The sequence below is a fragment of the Eleutherodactylus coqui genome, chromosome 4 (genome assembly GCF_035609145.1).
Source record: "Eleutherodactylus coqui strain aEleCoq1 chromosome 4, aEleCoq1.hap1, whole genome shotgun sequence".
Classification (NCBI taxonomy): Eukaryota; Metazoa; Chordata; class Amphibia; order Anura; family Eleutherodactylidae; genus Eleutherodactylus; species Eleutherodactylus coqui.
The window spans coordinates 48,040,553-48,058,983 of NC_089840.1; the positions used below are offsets into that span (position 1 = coordinate 48,040,553).

General features: G+C 43.7%; 1 protein-coding gene across 2 annotated transcripts in view; it reads left to right on the forward strand.

Annotated features, from left to right (window-relative positions):
- ILDR2 (immunoglobulin like domain containing receptor 2) overlaps nucleotides 1–17,871 on the forward strand; it is a 234,264-nt gene extending 216,393 nt beyond the window's left edge. Inside the window, exons 5-10 of one of the 2 annotated variants that reach the window (XM_066598554.1) lie at nucleotides 5,204–5,350; nucleotides 6,771–6,941; nucleotides 8,093–8,206; nucleotides 11,916–12,120; nucleotides 15,685–16,312; nucleotides 17,579–17,871. In XM_066598554.1, the coding sequence (XP_066454651.1) occupies nucleotides 5,204–5,350; nucleotides 6,771–6,941; nucleotides 8,093–8,206; nucleotides 11,916–12,120; nucleotides 15,685–16,312; nucleotides 17,579–17,614 (1,301 nt within the window). In that variant the 3' untranslated portion in view covers nucleotides 17,615–17,871. Of the gene's footprint in view, nucleotides 1–5,203; nucleotides 5,351–6,770; nucleotides 6,942–8,092; nucleotides 8,207–11,915; nucleotides 12,121–15,684; nucleotides 16,948–17,578 lie in introns of those variants that run through there. The other variant, XM_066598553.1, reaches the window with a different exon arrangement.
- The last annotated feature ends 560 nt before the right edge of the window (nucleotides 17,872–18,431 follow it).

Sequence of the window (18,431 nt, forward strand, 5' to 3'; positions counted from 1 at the left end):
GTTTTTTTTAATGTGACCATCCATATAAAAGGAATCTTAAAGGGGCACTAACTTTTCAGACAACGTATGCTCATCTAATAGCTTCTGTGCGTCTCATCAACCTCATAATATACTTTAATAAAAAAATGTTGTGTTTTACTACTGTAAATCAAGGCTGAAGTGGCTGCCACTAGGGATCTTTCTTAAAGCCTCTCTGCAATCCGAGCTTCTGTAGTAAGTGAGGGAGGGGCTATTTTCACATGCTGACAGATCTGCAGACACTATGAACAATCTTATATGTCTCCTGATGTTACAACATGTGGGTGTCTGTCTGCATGTTACTCTAGGTTCACTAATCATTTGGCCATAATGCCTCTGAATGTCCAATTCCTACAATCGTCCTGGCACAGCAGAGGGGTGGGCAATCAGATACTGCCTCCCTGATAATTGGACCAGAGACAGCACAATGCAGCTTGGGGAGTGAGGAAAGGAAGTTCAGGGCAGTGAACTACTGGAAGAATGATAGGCTTGTGACATGCCCCCTGCCTGAAAATGGATTGCAAACAGCAGGGCAGCACAAAAATGAAAATCAGGACTTAAAAACATGAAACCGTGCAAATAGTGGCTAATGATCGGGTAAGGAAAATCTGTTATATTTTAGAAAATTTGTTATAAATTCAGGTGCACTTTAAAACTAGCCACTAGAGCAGTCTGACTGTCTTGACACATCCTGTTTACCACCCCTGACTTATCAGCATTGACTTGGATAGAATGAGTAGAGTTATCTCATTATCATCAGATATTATGGGGGAGTAATAACCTCTCTATTATACTCTGCATGTTGCTCCTCTGTCACTTTCTGGAGGGGGGGGGGGTACTGCATTATTTTCTGAAGACTGTAATAATCTATGAAATGTATCCCTCAAATCCCATTCATAAAACACACACTCGGCTGCCCTGTTTATATTGATAATACATACTGTGTCCCCAGTATGGCTGCCCCGGGAAGCTTTTAGAAATAGCTACAATATATATTATAAAACAGAAATGAACACAATATTTATCTGTTACTACTGACACTAATGGTACATACATGAGACATTCCCTTTAGGTGGCGTTTCACTTTTGACTATAGTAAGGCTGCCTGTCCACGGTCGTTGTGGTATCTCGCGGCGGAGATACCACCGCTCGGGAGCAGTAGCCAGCAGACGGATCTTCGCTGTCAGCCTATCTGACAGGTGGGTTGACCGGGAAGCATTGCGGTAAATTCGCAGCATGCATCATCATCACTCGTAGACAGGGGGGAAGCGCTCTTCATAGCAACGCTAGGAGAGCGTTCACTGCGTTCCCTGCGGCCGGATTATCGCTGCGGGAAACGCAATTCAAACCCGCCTGTGGAAACGCAATTCAAACCCTAAATCCTGGGCCAAAATGAAAATAGTCTTCATTGGAGCAACAAGGGTGATAAGCTGCTTACCACCCATAATGCATGAGACACTGCAACATTTAGGCTTCCTTCACATTGGTGACAAAGTAGCGCGATTTTGTCGCGTTGCTACGAATCGCATGTATGTAAAGCCTATGCTTTCTTATAGGTTCATGCACACATGTGACGTTTTGTAGCATGCAACAACCTGACACAAAAACCTCACAGGTCCGGCGATATGCCCGCAACTCATGAGGTTTTGTAGCCCATGTTTCCCTGTGGAGCCTTCCTCTCTGTTGCCCCTCAGCACATGAAAATGCGATAGCTGTAGGAAAAAATAAAAAAAACAGTACACATCACCTTAGAAGCGCTGTCCAACGCTGCTGCAGCTAACTCTCGGTTCCCGACACTGTTTCTCTTCATTTCTTCTGGCCAGAGATTGAAAATTCCCTGCCTCCAGCGCTCGATGAACAACTCACAGCCATTCATTGAGTGCTAGCTGTGATTGGCTAAGTGTCAACCAATCACAGCCATCGCTTCCAAGGCAGGGATTTTTCAATCCCTGGCCAGAGGAGATGAAAAAGAAGATTCGCGGGGACCGAGAAGAAGCTGCGTCAGAACCGCGGACAGCAGAAAGAGAAAGCCCCCTAGGAAACCCTGAATCCAAAATTGGATTGCAGAGGGTTAACTCTGATGGGAAGCAGGGGACAATGTCTTAATTTTAAAAAGGTATTCCTGTTTTTTTTCATTAATGACCTACGAATGGATAAATCATTAGTGGTTGATGGATGGGGATTCACCGCTTGAGACCCCTGTCCATCAGCTGATCATCCTGTCTGCTGTCAGTGCCGCGGGCAGGACATCCGTCAGCAGTTGTCAGAGGAAGCCGGGGCAGTGCCAGCTTCACTCCCATTTACATCATTGGTTGCCCCGTTCTGCCCCAATGCTTACTGCCCGGGTCCGTAATCAGGACAACATGTCCTGTCCTGAGCAGGAAGTATCGGGGCATCGAGGCGCTCCTATTGATTTCAATGGGAGTCAAGTCGACGGCCGGCTCCGGATTCTACAGATCAGCTGATGTGGGCTGCATTCCTACGAACGTATATCGGCTCGGTTTGCACGCCGAGCCGATATACGTTGTCCTTGTGTGCAGGGGGGGGAGGATGAAAGAGCCAGGAGCAGGAACTGAGCTCCCGCTCCCTCTCTGCCACCTCTCCGCCCCTCTGCACTATTTGCAATGAAAGTAGGCGGGATGGGGGCGGGGCTAAGTTGCTCGAATTAGCCCCCCCCCCCCGCCCCACCTCCTTTCATTGCAAATAGTGCAGAGGGGCGGAGAGGAGGCAGAGAGGGGGCAGGAGCTCAGTTCCTGCTCATGGCTCTTCCATCCTCCCCCACCCTGCACACGAGGAGGACGTATATCGGCTTGGCGTGAAAATCGAACCGATATACGTTCGTAGGAATGCACCCTAAAGTAGCAAAAGTGCTTGGGTGAGTGTTGTGGCTGCTTCACTCAATACTAGGCACAGTACTGCACACTATTTAGCAGCTGTGCCCGATCATGCAGCTGAATCCCATTTACTTGAATGGGACTGAGTTGCTCTCAGTCATGTGAGAAGAGGCAGCTGCTCTTATTTGAGTTTCGCAGCTTCTTCAATCAACTGATCAGTGGGGATCACAAGTGGTGGACCCTTCCCAATCAACTATTGATGATCTATCCTTAGTTAATCAATCGTTTAGCACTCGAAAAACCCTTTAACCGCAAGGTGGTTGATCAGAGAGGATTGTTTCTTAATTCTTCCAAAATTCAGACATTCATACTGTTCTCAGATAAGTCCAGTCATCTCGTCCATACCTCTCTGATCCTCCAGACTCATGTTCATCTCCCCTATCCAGTGTCCGTTGCCTTTTGTGTAGCTCGAAGTTATTGTAACCCTTCTCCTGCATTATGAGGGGTCTTCAGATTAAGGAATATTTTAATTGCCACAAGTTTTCGCTAGGTAGGTGCATTAAACCCTTCCCGCTCCAGGGCGTAAGTTTACGTGCTGGCAGCGGGGTACTTCCCGCACCAGGGCGTAAACTTACATCCTGGGGATAGCGACATATGATCTTGCGCTATCCCGCAGCGGGAGCCCCCCGCTGTTAACCCCTTCCCTGCCGCGATCTATGTAGATTGCGGCATAGGAAGAGTTCACAGAGGGAGCGCGCTCCCTCTGTGAAGTTGCCAGGCTCTCGCGATATATGCGAGATATATGCGATATATGCGTTATATTTTATGCGTTTTCTCATATTAGCATAAAAAAAGTTAAAAAGAATTAAAATCCCACATATTTGGTATTGTCGCGTCCGTAACGACACGTACAATAAGCTGCATATGCTTTTGACTGTGCACAGAAAAAAGCGTAAAAAAAAAACGCTAAAAAACGGAGGCAAAATGCTAATTTTTAGCATTTTGCCTCCCTCAAAATGCAATAAAAGTGATCAAAAAAGTCGTATGTTCCCCAAAATGGTACCAATAAAATCTACAGCTCGTCTCGCAAAAAAGAAGCCCTTATAGAGCTCTGTACATAAAAAATAAAAAAGTTACAGGACTTTGAATGCAGTGATTTAGAAAAAAAAAAATTCCAAAAAAAGGGTTTTTATTGCAGAAAAGTGGAAAAACCTAAAAAAAATGTAAGAATTTTGGTATCGTTGTAATCGTACCGACCCGCAGAAAAAATGGATTGTGTCATTTATGCTGCATGATTAACACTGTAAAAAAAAACATCTGCATCAGAATTGATGCATTTTCTCTTCCTATGATCATAATAAAAAAAAATAAAACTTTTACAATATAGTCATTGTACCCAAAAGTGGCACCGATAAAAACTACAGTTTGCCACGCAAAAAACAAGCCCTTATACGGCCGCGTCGACGGAAAAATAAAAAAGTTATGACTTTTGATAAATGGAGAAGAAAATCCGGCAAAAATCATTGTGTCCTTAAGCCCAAAATAGACCCTGTCCTTAAGGGGTTAATATAAAGCTAATAGCGATGCTCAAGTCACTGCTCTTAGACAATGCAGAGTGCTTGCTATGATAACTAATAATGGATCCTTGACTAGTTGACCACTGGCATGTAGGCCTATCCATAGGATGATGAGTGGAGACAGTACAACCTCAAGAAGGTGGTCCCAACTACGAAAACCTTGTAACCTCAAATATATACCCAGAATAGTGAGATATTTCCAGTAAAGGAAGACTAGGCAATGCCAAAGGCATTCAGGCTCTATAGAGTGCTGCACCCTAGAGGTCAGTGGTGGTCCAACATCAAAGAGTCCATATATCTGAGACTTGTAAGAAGATGATTCTTTAGCTTGATATCCCCTTTAAGAAGCAGCCACCTCTGCACTGGAGGGGTTATTTCATGAAGACAACTGCTTTTTAAAAATAAGCTGGCCCTGCGATCAGCTGTTATTTTTGGGGACATAAATTTCCCCAGCAGCCACAACTGCCATTCTCACACATAGAGGGGAGACAGAAACCTCTGATGTCCATATGCTCACTACCATGTCCATAGGGTACATGGTAGTGAGACCACCCCTTTAACCAATGCAATTTCATACAGACAGGCATCAGCTACGAATGCACCCATGAGACATGCCCTTTAACTCCTACTTTCTTATGTATCATCACCTGATCAACATTTTAGAATGGTGGCACAGGTAGCCGAGGATAAACTGCCAATGACTGGATTGTATTATGGTGGAGTTATCACACCTTCATTGTGCACTGATCAGCAAATCTTCTTTGTCATTTGCAGAATGGGTATTTGTCTGCTTGGTCATAATCGGAACATTCCTCTTCTTCGCCATGGTGGGCCTTTGTTGGTGCCAATGCTGCCCCCACAGCTGTTGCTGTTACGTTCGCTGTCCTTGCTGCCCGGAAACCTGCTGCTGTCCAAGAGCCCGTGAGTATCACCTGTGTTGCGGCTGTGTATCCTAGTATCAGTATGTGCAGAACCTACTCATGCCCAGAAGATGCCAAATGAGCCCCCCTGATGTACTCCCTCATTATACTCCGCCCACATCCTTTTCATTAAAAGACCAGTCACACCATTAAAATTGATTTAGATTGCTCCAGACCTATATAATATTAATTTCTCTACTACTACTACTGTACACTGAATGGTCACTTTATTTGGAACCCCCATCTAGTAGGGTGTTGGACCACCATCTAGTAGGGTGTTGGACCACCATCTAGTAGGGTGTTGGACCTCCTTTCGCAATTCATCATGGCATCCATCCTCACATATCACAGGACCCAGAGTCTGCCAAAAAAACATTCCCCACAACATTACTCCACCTCTACGAGTCTGAATTGTTGTCACCTGACAGGAAAGGTTCATCGATTTATGCTGCTCGCGCCAATTCCTGACCCTTCCGTCAGCATGGTGCAATACAAATCTGCATTCATCTGACCAGACATATGTATTTCCGCTGCTCAGTAATACAAGTTTTTGACCCCTTTGCCCACTGGAGTCTTACCTTTTTGTATCTCTTAGACAGCAATGGCGCTGGAACTGGTCGCCTACTGGTATAGCCCATCTGTGCTAGGGAACAACAAGTTGTGCTTTCTGATACGTTAATTGAAGGATCAATATTGTATCTGGCTGTAATTTGCTGGACTGTGCATTGCCTGTTTGTCAGAACAGTTCTTGACATCCTCCTCTGACCCCTTTTGTCAACAAGTTGTTTATTTCTACAGGATCCCCTTTCGCTGGATGTTTTTCCTCACACCATTCTCAATAGACTCTCCACACCTCTGTATGAGATTTCCTATACTATCAACCCACAAAATTGACAGTATATGAAAGCGTGGCCTCCCTAATCTAACACCAATGACCAGACCTCATTGGAAGTCGCTCAGATCGCTCAGTTTTCCATTCTAATGCGGATTCACACTCAAACTGATCCATGGAAAACTTACTCACATGATTTTATACTGCACTCTGGGGTCACGGGTCTAATTTCCATACATAGAAGCTCCAATTGTGAAGGGCTGGTGTCTCTAATAAAGTGGCCAATCATTGTCTAATTATCTATGTGGTCCTCATTGAAAATTAAAATGCTTTTGGAGTCATGTTTGCCCTTCTTAAAAAAAATTGTCCACGGAGCCTTGTAAAAAAACAGACTTCTGTATGGTGGAGTTTTGTTCTCCAAATCTCCTTCATATACGTAAATAGTAAATTCTGCTTACTGTAGCCACCACTAGAGGGAGCTCCCTGTATACTGAGTATACATTGCATCATTAATAATTTGCTTCACTTTTCAGAATGTTTGTAAAAAATGTATTTTTATCCCATCATGTTGTTTCTTTCTCTTCTGCAGTGTATGAAGCAGGCAAGGCTGCAAAGATTGGATATCCTCCCACCGTGCCCACCGCCTGCCCTCCATATTACATCTCCACTGTTCCTGTCGCTCCAGTCCCACCACCAATGATAATGGAAAAGCAGCATGTTCCACCGCTAGTGCAGAGTGACTCGTTGGGAGGGCAGAATGGTAAATCCAATATCACTCATGATGTGCGGAGGTGGATGGGGACAAGTGGAAGGACATAGTAAATAGTGGGAGCAGCAGGATCCCACAGCAGCACATAGTATTTCAGGAGAAGATGGCATGTTGGCATATGAATGGGGCAGTGAATTCAGATTAGGGGGCAAATGGACACAAAAGAGGTACTTCAGCAGCACAGAGTCTTTAATGTGGATGTCAGGTTTTGGGACAAAATTCTGACCAGAGGGGTTGGGGGTATATTACCTGCAGTTATTCTTCTCTGCTGCCCCTCTGAACAACCAGTTTCGGACCCTGTTTTTGGCCATCCATGATGGCCAAAGCAATTATCTAACTATTTAATGCACATTTCTCTCTGATTGGCCAATGCGGATCACATGATCAGCTCTGTCCAATCCGAGAGCAGGTATAGTGCATTCGTAGTCTAACGCTACCAATGCACTGCAGGTATTAGGTAGTCTGAAGATTGCATCGGCCATCCTGAAAAGCCTAAAACAAGACCAGAAACTGAAGAATCAGAGGCACGACGAGAAGAATTTTGTCCTAAAACCAGAGGGTCTCTCTAAGGCCGCCTGCACACGGTAGAGCCGGATTCCGTATGCAGGTTCCCGCAGCGGATTCCATCTCTGAATGAGGCCGTTGACCACAGCGTACCTGTATTTTCTCTTCATTTTCTGTACTGCCGATGGTCGCCGTCGGACATGCGCAGTACAATTTTTTTTTTTCAAATGTTTATTTTTCCCGTGCCGTCACTAGGCGTTGACGCGGAATCCACGACCTATCCGCAATGTTAATTGTGGACAGGCCGCGGGTCAGAGGGCATCTATGCAAAATCTATGCGGAGTCTATGCGCAAAAATTGAGCATGCTGTGATTTTTTTTCCCTCTGTGAACAGAAATCACAATTGATTTCCGCTCATGTGCAGGAAGCGCTTATTTCCCATAGCATGCTATGGACGGTATCTGCTGTAGATCTGCAGACACCCACCGTGGATTCCGCAGCAATAATCCGCCCGTGTGCAGGCGGCCTCTGAAGAAGCGTGTGCTTATCTTGCAGCAGTGACCTTTCCGTGAAGCATCAGACACATAGAACGGTCAGATACATTTCCTACAATAATATATCCCGTCTGTGTTCTTCAGTGCGTAAAGGTTACCGCATCCAGGCAGACAAGGAGCGAGACTCGATGAAGGTTCTGTACTACGTGGAGAAGGAGTTGGCTCAGTTTGACCCAGCGCGCAGGATGCGAGAACGATGTAAGTGCGCCATACGGAACGTCTTCGCTTACAGCGAATTTCATCTCAAGAGTTGCAGGTTTCATCTAAGATTTCAGAATGTGTTCAATTGAGTCATTTTTATGTGAACTTGGCGTCCACCTACACAGTGACTCACCGGTTACAAGTTGTCATTTTCAGCCTCGCATTGTCCCAGAAATATATTATATACTGTTCAGCTGAGAGGAACATAAACACAGACGTACTGGTGGCATCTCAGGGTTAGAAGCTTCTATAGGGACTGAAATATGGCTGCAGCCTATGTCTGTTTATAGGATAAGGCTCTGGTCACATCGACGCTGGTTTCTGTTCCGCTAGGGGTTTCACTGTTTACAATGGCTAGAATAGTAAAACCCTAACGGAAACCTAATGGGCCCTAATATAAATAAATGGGATCAATCAGGATCCTAAGCTAATACAGATCCCAGACCAAAACCCTAAATACACTGTCCTACCAAAAGTAATTGGACACATGAGCAAGAATCAAAAGTAGTATTCATTTCTATATGTTAATACTTAGTCGGGCTCCTTTTGACCTAATGACATCAGATATTCTCTGTGCATACTTTCTACTAACGTCTGATACACTTCAGCTGTTATTTCCCTCCATCCATCCTGCAAATGTCTGGCAAGTTCTCTCAAAGATGATGGACACTGTTCATATTTCCTGACCCAGTTTGTCTCAAAGATGTTCAGGTCGGGACTCTGTGCAGCCAGTCCAATAGTGGAACATCCATATCCTCAAACCAACGTAAAGCGGTGTTGGATTTGTGATGAGGAGCGTTGTCTTGCTGGAAGTATGGCTGACCATTCCCAGAGTATTGCCACATTATTGGCTACAATGTCAGGGTACACTTCAGTGTTCATGGTTCTTGCCACTGCAACCAGCGGAATGAGACTATGCCAAATGGAACGTCCCCAGACAATAAAGGAACCTCCGTCGTACTTAACTGTTGGCACAACACACTCGGGCAAAAGGTGTTCTCAAGGCCTCCTCCACAGCCAGGTACCTCCATCTGATATGAAGACGTGATAGATGTTCTTCCATTGCTAAACTGTCCAATGACAACGCTCCTTGCACCATTGTAGATGAGACAATGCATTGCATTTTGTGATAGACGGCTTGTGTGCAGCAGTATAACCCATATATCTAATGGCGTGCAGTTCCCATCACAAACTATGGCCGACACCTCCAAGAGTTTGCATCTTATGGCTTAGGACACATGACATGCTAATAAGACCCGATCCATTCTACTGATAGGGCTGTCCAAATACTTTTAGTAGGTTAGTATATATACAGATCCTTTGAATGAAAACAGACCCCAGATCCCTGAGCAGATCCTATAAACAATACAGGACCCAGACCCTTAACCCTTTCCAATCCAATTTTGGATTCAGGGTTTCCTAAAAGGCTTTCTCCTTTTGCTGTTATACAACGTTGCCATCTGCTGGCTAAAGCCAGTGTGTGTGCGCCAGAGAGGCTCCGATAGCAGAGTGGCTGGCAATAGAAGGTAAGAATACCCTGTACAATCTTCAATCAGAATGTAGGAAGACGTCAAACAGTGGATTGGAAAGGGTTAACCCCTTAACAAAAAATGACGTACATGTACCTCATTGTTTGCTGTGGAGGGGGATATAGAGTTGGCTCAGGAACCGAGCCTTCGTTATACCCAGTGAGTGCCATCTGGAATTCACCTGCAACAGTGTGGCTTTTTAACCACTTGGATGCTGCTGTCATTGCTATCCCAAAAGGAGACCCCCGTCTCTTACAAAAAAATGAATAAAAAGTTATCCAAAAGTCATATGTACCCAAATATGGTACCTCTAGAAACTCTAGTGCACCTCACAAAAACAAGGCATCACACAGCCCATCAATGGAAAGAAACAAAAAGATATAGGTGTCAGAATATGGTAACAGAAAGCAAAATCTAAAAATACTGTATAAACTTGGTATCCCCGAACCCGACACGAGACTCTGCAGGTACCCACGTCTCCCCACTCCCACAGCTTGCAGTCTTTTTCATTGCCTTATGTTGCCGCAGACTATGTGAATGCCCAAGAGTAAAGGGGGCTGCAGGAATGAAAAGAGGTAAGTATTTTGTGTAAAGATGGCATTGATGGAATATTGGCAATCCTGACCGATGTGCCCCTACAGATCATTGGTATGAAGTGGCAGCTAAGAAAGCTGTTGTCCGTCTTCAGAGACTACATGACTAGCCCATTATAGTCAGTGGCCCCTTGAAAGAAGTTGAGCAGGACCAACAGGGGAATTTCTAAAAGCGTTTGCATCAGAGATAAACGAGCACGCTCGGATAAGGCGGTTACTCGAGCGAGCATCGCTCTTCTCGAGTAACTGCATTCTTGTCCGAGCAGGCTCAAAAGGGTGGTGGGGGGGATAGTGAGAGAGAGATCTCTCTCTCCCCTCCCCCCCCCCGGCTTGCCCCCCCCAAGCCTGCTCGGACGAGAATGCAGTTTATCCGAGTGTGCTCGCTCATCTCTAGCTTGCATGTGATATAAAAGTGTCAGAAATTTTTGCAGAAGCTGTACTCGTGCAAAAATTTGTAACTCTTTGTTCTTTTGACCTTCCTAAAAGTGGGTGGGGCTTACTGGAAGGAGCAGGGCGCCAAAGGCCTGCCAAATTTGCTAGAATTTACACCAAAAACTGACATAAATTGTAGCACAAAGCTAGCTTTTTAGAGCATAGACAACCAGAGATGCATATGAAATGCTGTTCTTAGGTAAATGTGCCCCAAAGTGGCTTGTTGCTTTTCAAGTGCCATTTTGACTTTGTTGTAGCAATCACCAGGGATTACAGGGTTTACACTCCTGTATATTGTATACAGGTGGCATACGCTAGTGATATGAAGTCCCCAATAATCAGGATGGACAAATCATAGGCCCCATAGCAAAACTTAGAATGCGCCCCATCACACTGAGAGCCCCAAATAATGTACTACTTTTTATGGAAATTTAAAGAGGTTTTGCCGAGTTATAAAGTTGTCTCCGACTCCCTAAACACGTAAGTGATATAACTCTTGATTCCTGCAGCCACTACTAGTGGGAGCTCAAAGCATAACTCAATGAAAGCTCTAAAATACAGGGAGCTCCCTCTAGTGGTGGCTCTGGAAATCTTTATGTAATGAGCTCCCCCTAGTGGCAGCTGCATAAATCTGTATATAGGGAGCTCCTCATAGTGGTGATGGTATAAATCTTTATGTACTGAGCTCCCTCTAGTGGTGGCTATATAAATCTGTATACAGGGCTCTTCCCTATAGTTGGCTGCAGGAAATGTTATGGCTGTGTCAAGAAGTTGGAGAATCAGTTTATTGCCGAAATTCCCTAAACTCTATAACTATCAAGTAACCTACCTCTGTGCTAGGTACTTCAGTGCCCAGTGAATGGTCATTCTCATTGTTCATATCTGCTTCTAGGAAAGTTGGAGCCCCATTCTGCTTTTCTGTACTACAGATCTACTTAAGTAGATATGAATCTGAGGACAAGTGACTGATGCATTAATTTATGTAATACGAAGGCCAAGTATTGATTCAGCCTTCTTGGCTACCGAATGAGATGTTCATAGTGGTTGTCACCCAGCTTTTCCATGGAACAGATAAACTTTAACCAAGGATTTTCGATAAATACTCCTGCTCACTGACTCTGTTATCACTGTCTTACCACTCTTTTCCTTCAGACAGCCACACAATCTCAGAGTTAAGCTCTCTGCATGAAGACAATTCTCAGTTTAACCGTTCCTATCGACAAATGCGCAGGAAGCCGTTACCTACCAGTTGCACCATTGACGGAGACAAGGAGTACTGGTCCGGTGTGGTAGGGGCCACAGCCAGATCCGCAACTTGTTCCAAATTCCGAGATGACAGGGAGAACTTCAGGAGTAGGTAAGTGATTTCTAGATGATCCTAACTATTAAATCAGAGTTATACACTCATTGCCAAAAAACAATCCCTCCCCTAGAAGAAGCTGTCAAGATGGAATGAAACCTTCTCTGTGCGATTGTAACACTGATAAATGATTACAACTTCAGAGCGAAAGGAGAATTTATTATAAAAAACTGACCCCCTGTAGGGAGGCTCTAGTACCCTGTTGTACCGCCTCTAGCTTGGATACAAGATGTGATACAGGAGGTCATGAAGGCTCTAGTACCCTGTTTTACCGCCTCTAGCTTGGATACAAGATGTGATACGGGTGGGCATAGAGGCTCTAGTACCCTGTTGTACCGCCTCTAGCTTGGATACGAGATGTGATACAGACGGGCATGAAGGCTCTAGTACCATTGTAGTGCCTCTAGCTTGGATACAAGATGTGATACGGGTGGGCATAGAGGCTCTAGTACCCTGTTGCACCAACTCTAGCTTGGATACAAGATGTGATACAGACGGGCATGGAGGCTCTAGTACCGTTGTACTGCCTCTAGCTTGAATACAAGATGTGATACGAGTGGGCATAGAGGCTCTAGTACCCTGTTGTATCACCTCTAGCTTGGATACAAGATGTGATACAGGCAGGCATGGAGGGTCTAGTACCGTTGTACTGCATCTAGCTTGGATACAAGATGTAATACGGATGGACATAGAGGCTCTAGTACCCTGTTGTCCCACCTCTAGCTTGGATACAAGATGTGTACAGGCCGGCATCGAGGCTCTAGTACCGTTGTACTGCCTCTAGCTTGGATACAAGATGTGATATGGGTGGGTATAGAGGCTCTAGTACCCTGTTGTAGCTCCTCTAGCTTGGATACAAGATGTGATACGGACAAGCATGGAGGATCTAGTACCCTGTTGTCCCACCTCTAGCTTGGATACAAGATGTGTACAGGCCGGCATCGAGGCTCTAGTACCGTTGTACTGCCTCTAGCTTGGATACAAGATGTGATATGGGTGGGTATAGAGGCTCTAGTACCCTGTTGTAGCTCCTCTAGCTTGGATACAAGATGTGATACGGACAAGCATGGAGGATCTAGTACCCTGTTGTACCACCTCTAGCTTGGATACAAGATGTGATACGGCAAGGCATGGAGGCTCTAATACCCTGTTGTACCACCTCTAGCTTGGATAGAAGATGTGATATTGGCAGGCATGGAGCCACACAGGTTCTGTATAGTATTGTGTGGCATTTTGGTCCATATTCACTTTAACTCAGCCACTAGATTGTCCAATCTCATAGACTGTCGAAGTTGGCATACCAGATGGTCCCATACATGTTTTACTGGCGAAAAATTTGGTAACCATGCAGGCAACGGAAGTATATCAATGTTGTGGGGACATTCCTGTGACCCCCTTGTATGTGCGGCTGAGCATTATCCTGCTGCCCCTTGGAAGCTGCCATGAGAGGAACACATGTGGCTGCAGGACGTCCTGAACATATCGCTGAGCTGTCATTGTCCCTCCTACCACTACTAGGGGTGACCGACTGTTGTATGTGATGACCCCTAGACCATTACACCAGCAGTGGGGGAAGTGTGCTGCTCCACAGCAAAGGCAGAACTGAGGCGCTCACCTCTAGGTCTCCAGACACAAAGACGTCCGTTTTCAGTAACCAAACTAAACCTGGATTTGTCACTGAAGACAACCCCGTTCCACTCTGTAGCGTTCAGTTTCGTCGTTCACAACACCACTGCAAACGGAGGCGATGGTGGGTGTCAAAGACGGGACATGTAATGGACACTGTCAGACCAAATGTCCTTCAGCCAAGTGCCTGGAAATGGTTCTGAGAGACACAAGGGATGGTAATGATGGCGCCACCAGTCTTTGGATGGCGGACAATGAAACAGTTGGAGATCTATTGGTGGTCTGTCAAGGGGTCTTGAGCCCGGTCACCTTGTGTGCCCTTATGCATCCAAAGGTCTGGTCAGTCTGGTCGTAACGGCCCATGTGGTGGGCAATTTGTCGGTACGACCATCCAGCTTCTTACATCCCAATAACGCGCCACTTTTAGGGCCCCAGGGGACGAGATCGTTTATCACAGCTCTAATCATTTGCCGAGTTTTGCAGTGAAACGACAACTTTTTCTAAGAGCTTGCTTTTTTTTTACAATGAGTGTATTATACATCATATTAACTGCTGGTCAGTAGCACTTTCTGCATTAAACACTACATTTTGCCTCCTAAATCAGCATTTTTTAGAGTAGGGAGACTGGTGGTATTCAGTCTGGGCCGATGTTATATTAGAGCTTTTTACAAATGCATATTTAAAGGGGTCGATCTTTTGACAGGTTTACTTTTCAGGCCTCTAGATGAAGTAAATTTCAGCAGGGCACAAAGATTCTTACTAGTAACAGTGCTCAGTATATTAGAAAAAGCATAATTTTCATCATACATGCTGCTTATCTAGAAATAAAAGACAAAATAAGCATTATGAATAGAGATGAGGAAGCATACTCACTAAGGGCAATTACTCGAGCGAGCATTGCCCTTAGCGAGTACCTGCCCGCTCGGAAGAAAAGATTCGGCTGCCGGCGCAGGGGAGCGGTGAGTTGTGGGAGGGAGCGGGGGGGGGGGGGGAGAGGGGGAGAGAGATCAACCCTCCGTTCCTCCCTGCTCTTCCCCGCTGCCCCCCGCCGACACCTGAATATTTTCTTCCGAGCGGGCAGGTACTCGCTAAGGGCAGTGCTCGCTCGAGTAATTGTCCTTAGCGAGTATGCTCGCTCATCTCTAATTATGAAGCTGCCTGTTGTAGTATATTCTTTATTATTGTTTGTGGTGTTGTTTCACTTCTCAAATATACATTGAAGGTACGTCCACCTCTGAACTCCACTTTTCAGATTATGTTTAATATTAATTGTTAATTGTAATGGTGACCTGCAGATCAGATGTTACTCAACTTTTTATGTAGATTATTTCTTTATGTTTAATTGATATGATTATATTTTTAATTATCTGATTGACACGTTACTCATGGAATAGGGGATAACTAGTTAATTGTGGGGGTATCCCCACCAATCCTGAGAACGGGCCCCAAATAAATGGAGCGGAGGTTATGTGAATGCGCCACCGCTACATTCATTTCAATGAGAACACTTGAACCCAGCAGTCTCCTGTCCTCTCATTAAAATAAATGAAGCAGTGGAGCTCTTGTGTGACCTTTATTCTATTAATTTGGGAGCAACCAGACCCCCGTTCTCAGGATCGGTGGAGGTCACAGTGGTCGGATCTCCACCAATCAGTTATTCCCTATCTCGTATAACTTGTTTCAACTAGAATACCCCTTTAAGTCAATATATAAATTTGGGGGGGGGAGTTCATGGTATTGGAGCATTTGTTTTCTATGTAATAGAACATGTGAATATGCATTGTATAATCATTTAATAATGGGCTTCAGTGTTGAGATACAGTTTATTCTGCTTCAACTACATAGAATAGTTGGCTAGTTCCCCTTTAAGGGATGTCAAAAAATGATTTTTTTTCCTACATGCAACTCCATTCTAATGTTTATTCTCTTTCACAGTCTTCAAAGACCAACATCAGAGGTCTTAGAAAGGAAAGCCTTTCCAATGGCTGTCCAAGCCGTCTCTACAGACGAATTAGCTGCATTTGGAGACTCATATAAACAAAGGTCCCGTAGGGCTGACAGCCGAGGTCCCGGGACAGCACCGAGGTTTGAGAGGTCCGAGTTGAGAGGAAGATCTCTATACCAGGACAGCCCAACTGATGATTACTATGGAAAGAGAAACCACGGCAGGGAACTGTTTTCAGACAACGAAAGAGGCTGGTCATTCAGCCCGTCTAGGATACGAGCCCCAGAGGACAAGCATCTGCCCAAAAGGATATCCCGAATGGGGCAGAGTTATGATGATGCTTACCTTAGCAGTGTTCTCGAAAGAAAATCAAGGGGTATTGAGGAAACCATTGTAACCCCATCCAAACTGAGCTTGCGGCAAAATTCAAGTCGCAGCTATGGTCGATCTCCAACATTCAAGACAGGAGACAACAAAGATCACAAAGTTGAGGAAGAAGATTCACTTCCTCCGTACAGTGAGAGAGAGCTTGCCAGGGCTCTCCCATTTCGCACAAGAGAACACTCCTATCTCAGCGCCTCAGACAAGAGGAAGAAAAAGGACCAACCAAGTAAAACAGTGAGAAAAGCCTTCTTTTTTTACATGAATGGGTCACAGGCCAAATGGGGTTGGCGGGCTTTGTCAAAAATTTAAAAAAGTGGGTAGATTGTGTGTGTGAGGACACTATTATACGATGTTGGTGGACCATGAACATGATACTGCTTTAGAACGCATGCTGTATAAAGACAGCTCCTGTTTGACCACATTTCGAAACAGGGATTTTTTTGGCCTTTTTTTGGGTTTGTCAAAAAATAAATACATACAAAATAATACAAGAAAAACTTGGGCTGTTTGGACAATTCTCCATGCTATGGACAATGAGTGGTTCATTATGTCTTTTTTATATATCTATTCTGTATATACGGATCCAGATGTAACTTGTCTTGTGCAGGCATGGTTGAAATTGGAATATATGTTTGAGTTGAAAATCTTTGTAAAAAAAAAAAAAAGTACAATGTAGGCGTGCGGGTGGTTCCACTTTTTTAGGCTGATTTTCGTGGTTATTTCATTGCTGTAATGGAACGAAGAATGAAATGTTGTAGAAACGAAAAAAGTTAATGCCGTGTTGTCTGTGCAGTTTCAAAAAAAGCTGCTCTAAAAAGACTGACTTTTAAATTCACCTGACCAGAAATCTATTTTTTGCAACAATAAAAAAAAGCAAAAACATTCTAGACTTGTACAGATATGAAACTGTATGTGTTGCTGCTGCTAATTATTTTTGTTCCCAAATTAATTTACATGAATCTGTAAATGTGGCAGCTTTTTTATTAAATGTATAAAACTTTTTGAAATGTATTAAATTGAAAGAAAAAAGTAAAAATCGAAAACAGATGGGTGGTTTCCTTTATTCTTCAATAATCATGTTCTCTCTCCTTGTAGTTATGTGATTTTTACGCACAATTTGAGGGAAAATATCCAATGAGGAACAGGAAAAAAATTCTATATATATATATAAACTAAAAGTTTCATCCATCCAATATAAGAAATTCCACTCCATATGTCTCCATGTCTTTTCATCTATGCATGTCATGGATCACATGTTTGACATTAGTCCAAGAACAGCCCTGTGTTACCTGTTTGTTTTTGTGGCAGTCTCATTTGGGTGGCATGTGGCTAGGTGTTTTATTGTACTTTAGGATATCCTATATAGAAATTTAGAAAATTCCCAAAATTTGGGCCATCAGTTGGGGATGACAGTTGACTTGTCCCGAGGACAGGGAGAGGATAATCATTTTGTTCTCCATTTTGTCATGTTCATATTTTACTGTTTATTATTTTTCACAGGGTGATTTTCCAAACAGGATGTCCCTCGTTGTCTGACACCGTGAAAGACTTAAGGAAGATTCTCTTTGGAGGAGGTACTGAGGCAGTCCTGGTAACAAGAGGCAGAACCATTAGCCACTGTGCGCCAAGGAACCCCTTCTTGACGTGGAAGATCTTTATGTAGCTAGTAGACCATATGCATTGGGCCTTAAGTTGGAAAAATGGTCTCCTTCTGGGTATAAAACCCAAATGGACCTGAAAAAAAATGTGGAGTATAGCGGGGCATCACAACTTGTCACAATTTTAAATTGTGTTAGGACTAGCCTTAGTATATTTTATCTAACTCCTGTTCCTAAAAAAACTTAACAGGGTTGGAAATTGCCTCCATTCTCCAACATTCCTTATGTCTCACACTCAAACAGTGTTATTTTTGTATCATCCAACCTATTTGTGCCTCTCATTCACAGTGTCCAAAGAAAGGACGAGTGATGTTTTTAAAGTGGGCCAAATTCACAGACACAAATGGAAAAAAAATAGAGAAAAACGTTAAATTGAATTCAAATATTTTGTTAAAATATATTTTTATCACCACAAAAAAACGAGAGTTTGATTTTTTTTTTTTTCATTTTGAATTTCCCCAAAAACTTAAGGGATGGTTTGAAGTTTCATAGAAAAGATTTCAGAATTAAATTTAAATATATAATCAGAATTACGAGAGGATATATTTTTTCATAGTTTTAAATTGCCCAAATATTTAATTAAAATTCTCAGATTTAGAAAATATTTTCTAATTAGAGACACAAATTGTGAAAAAATTGTACAATTACAATTTGCTCTTTCAAAGCCTATATTTTCAAAAAAATTAAAAATGTAA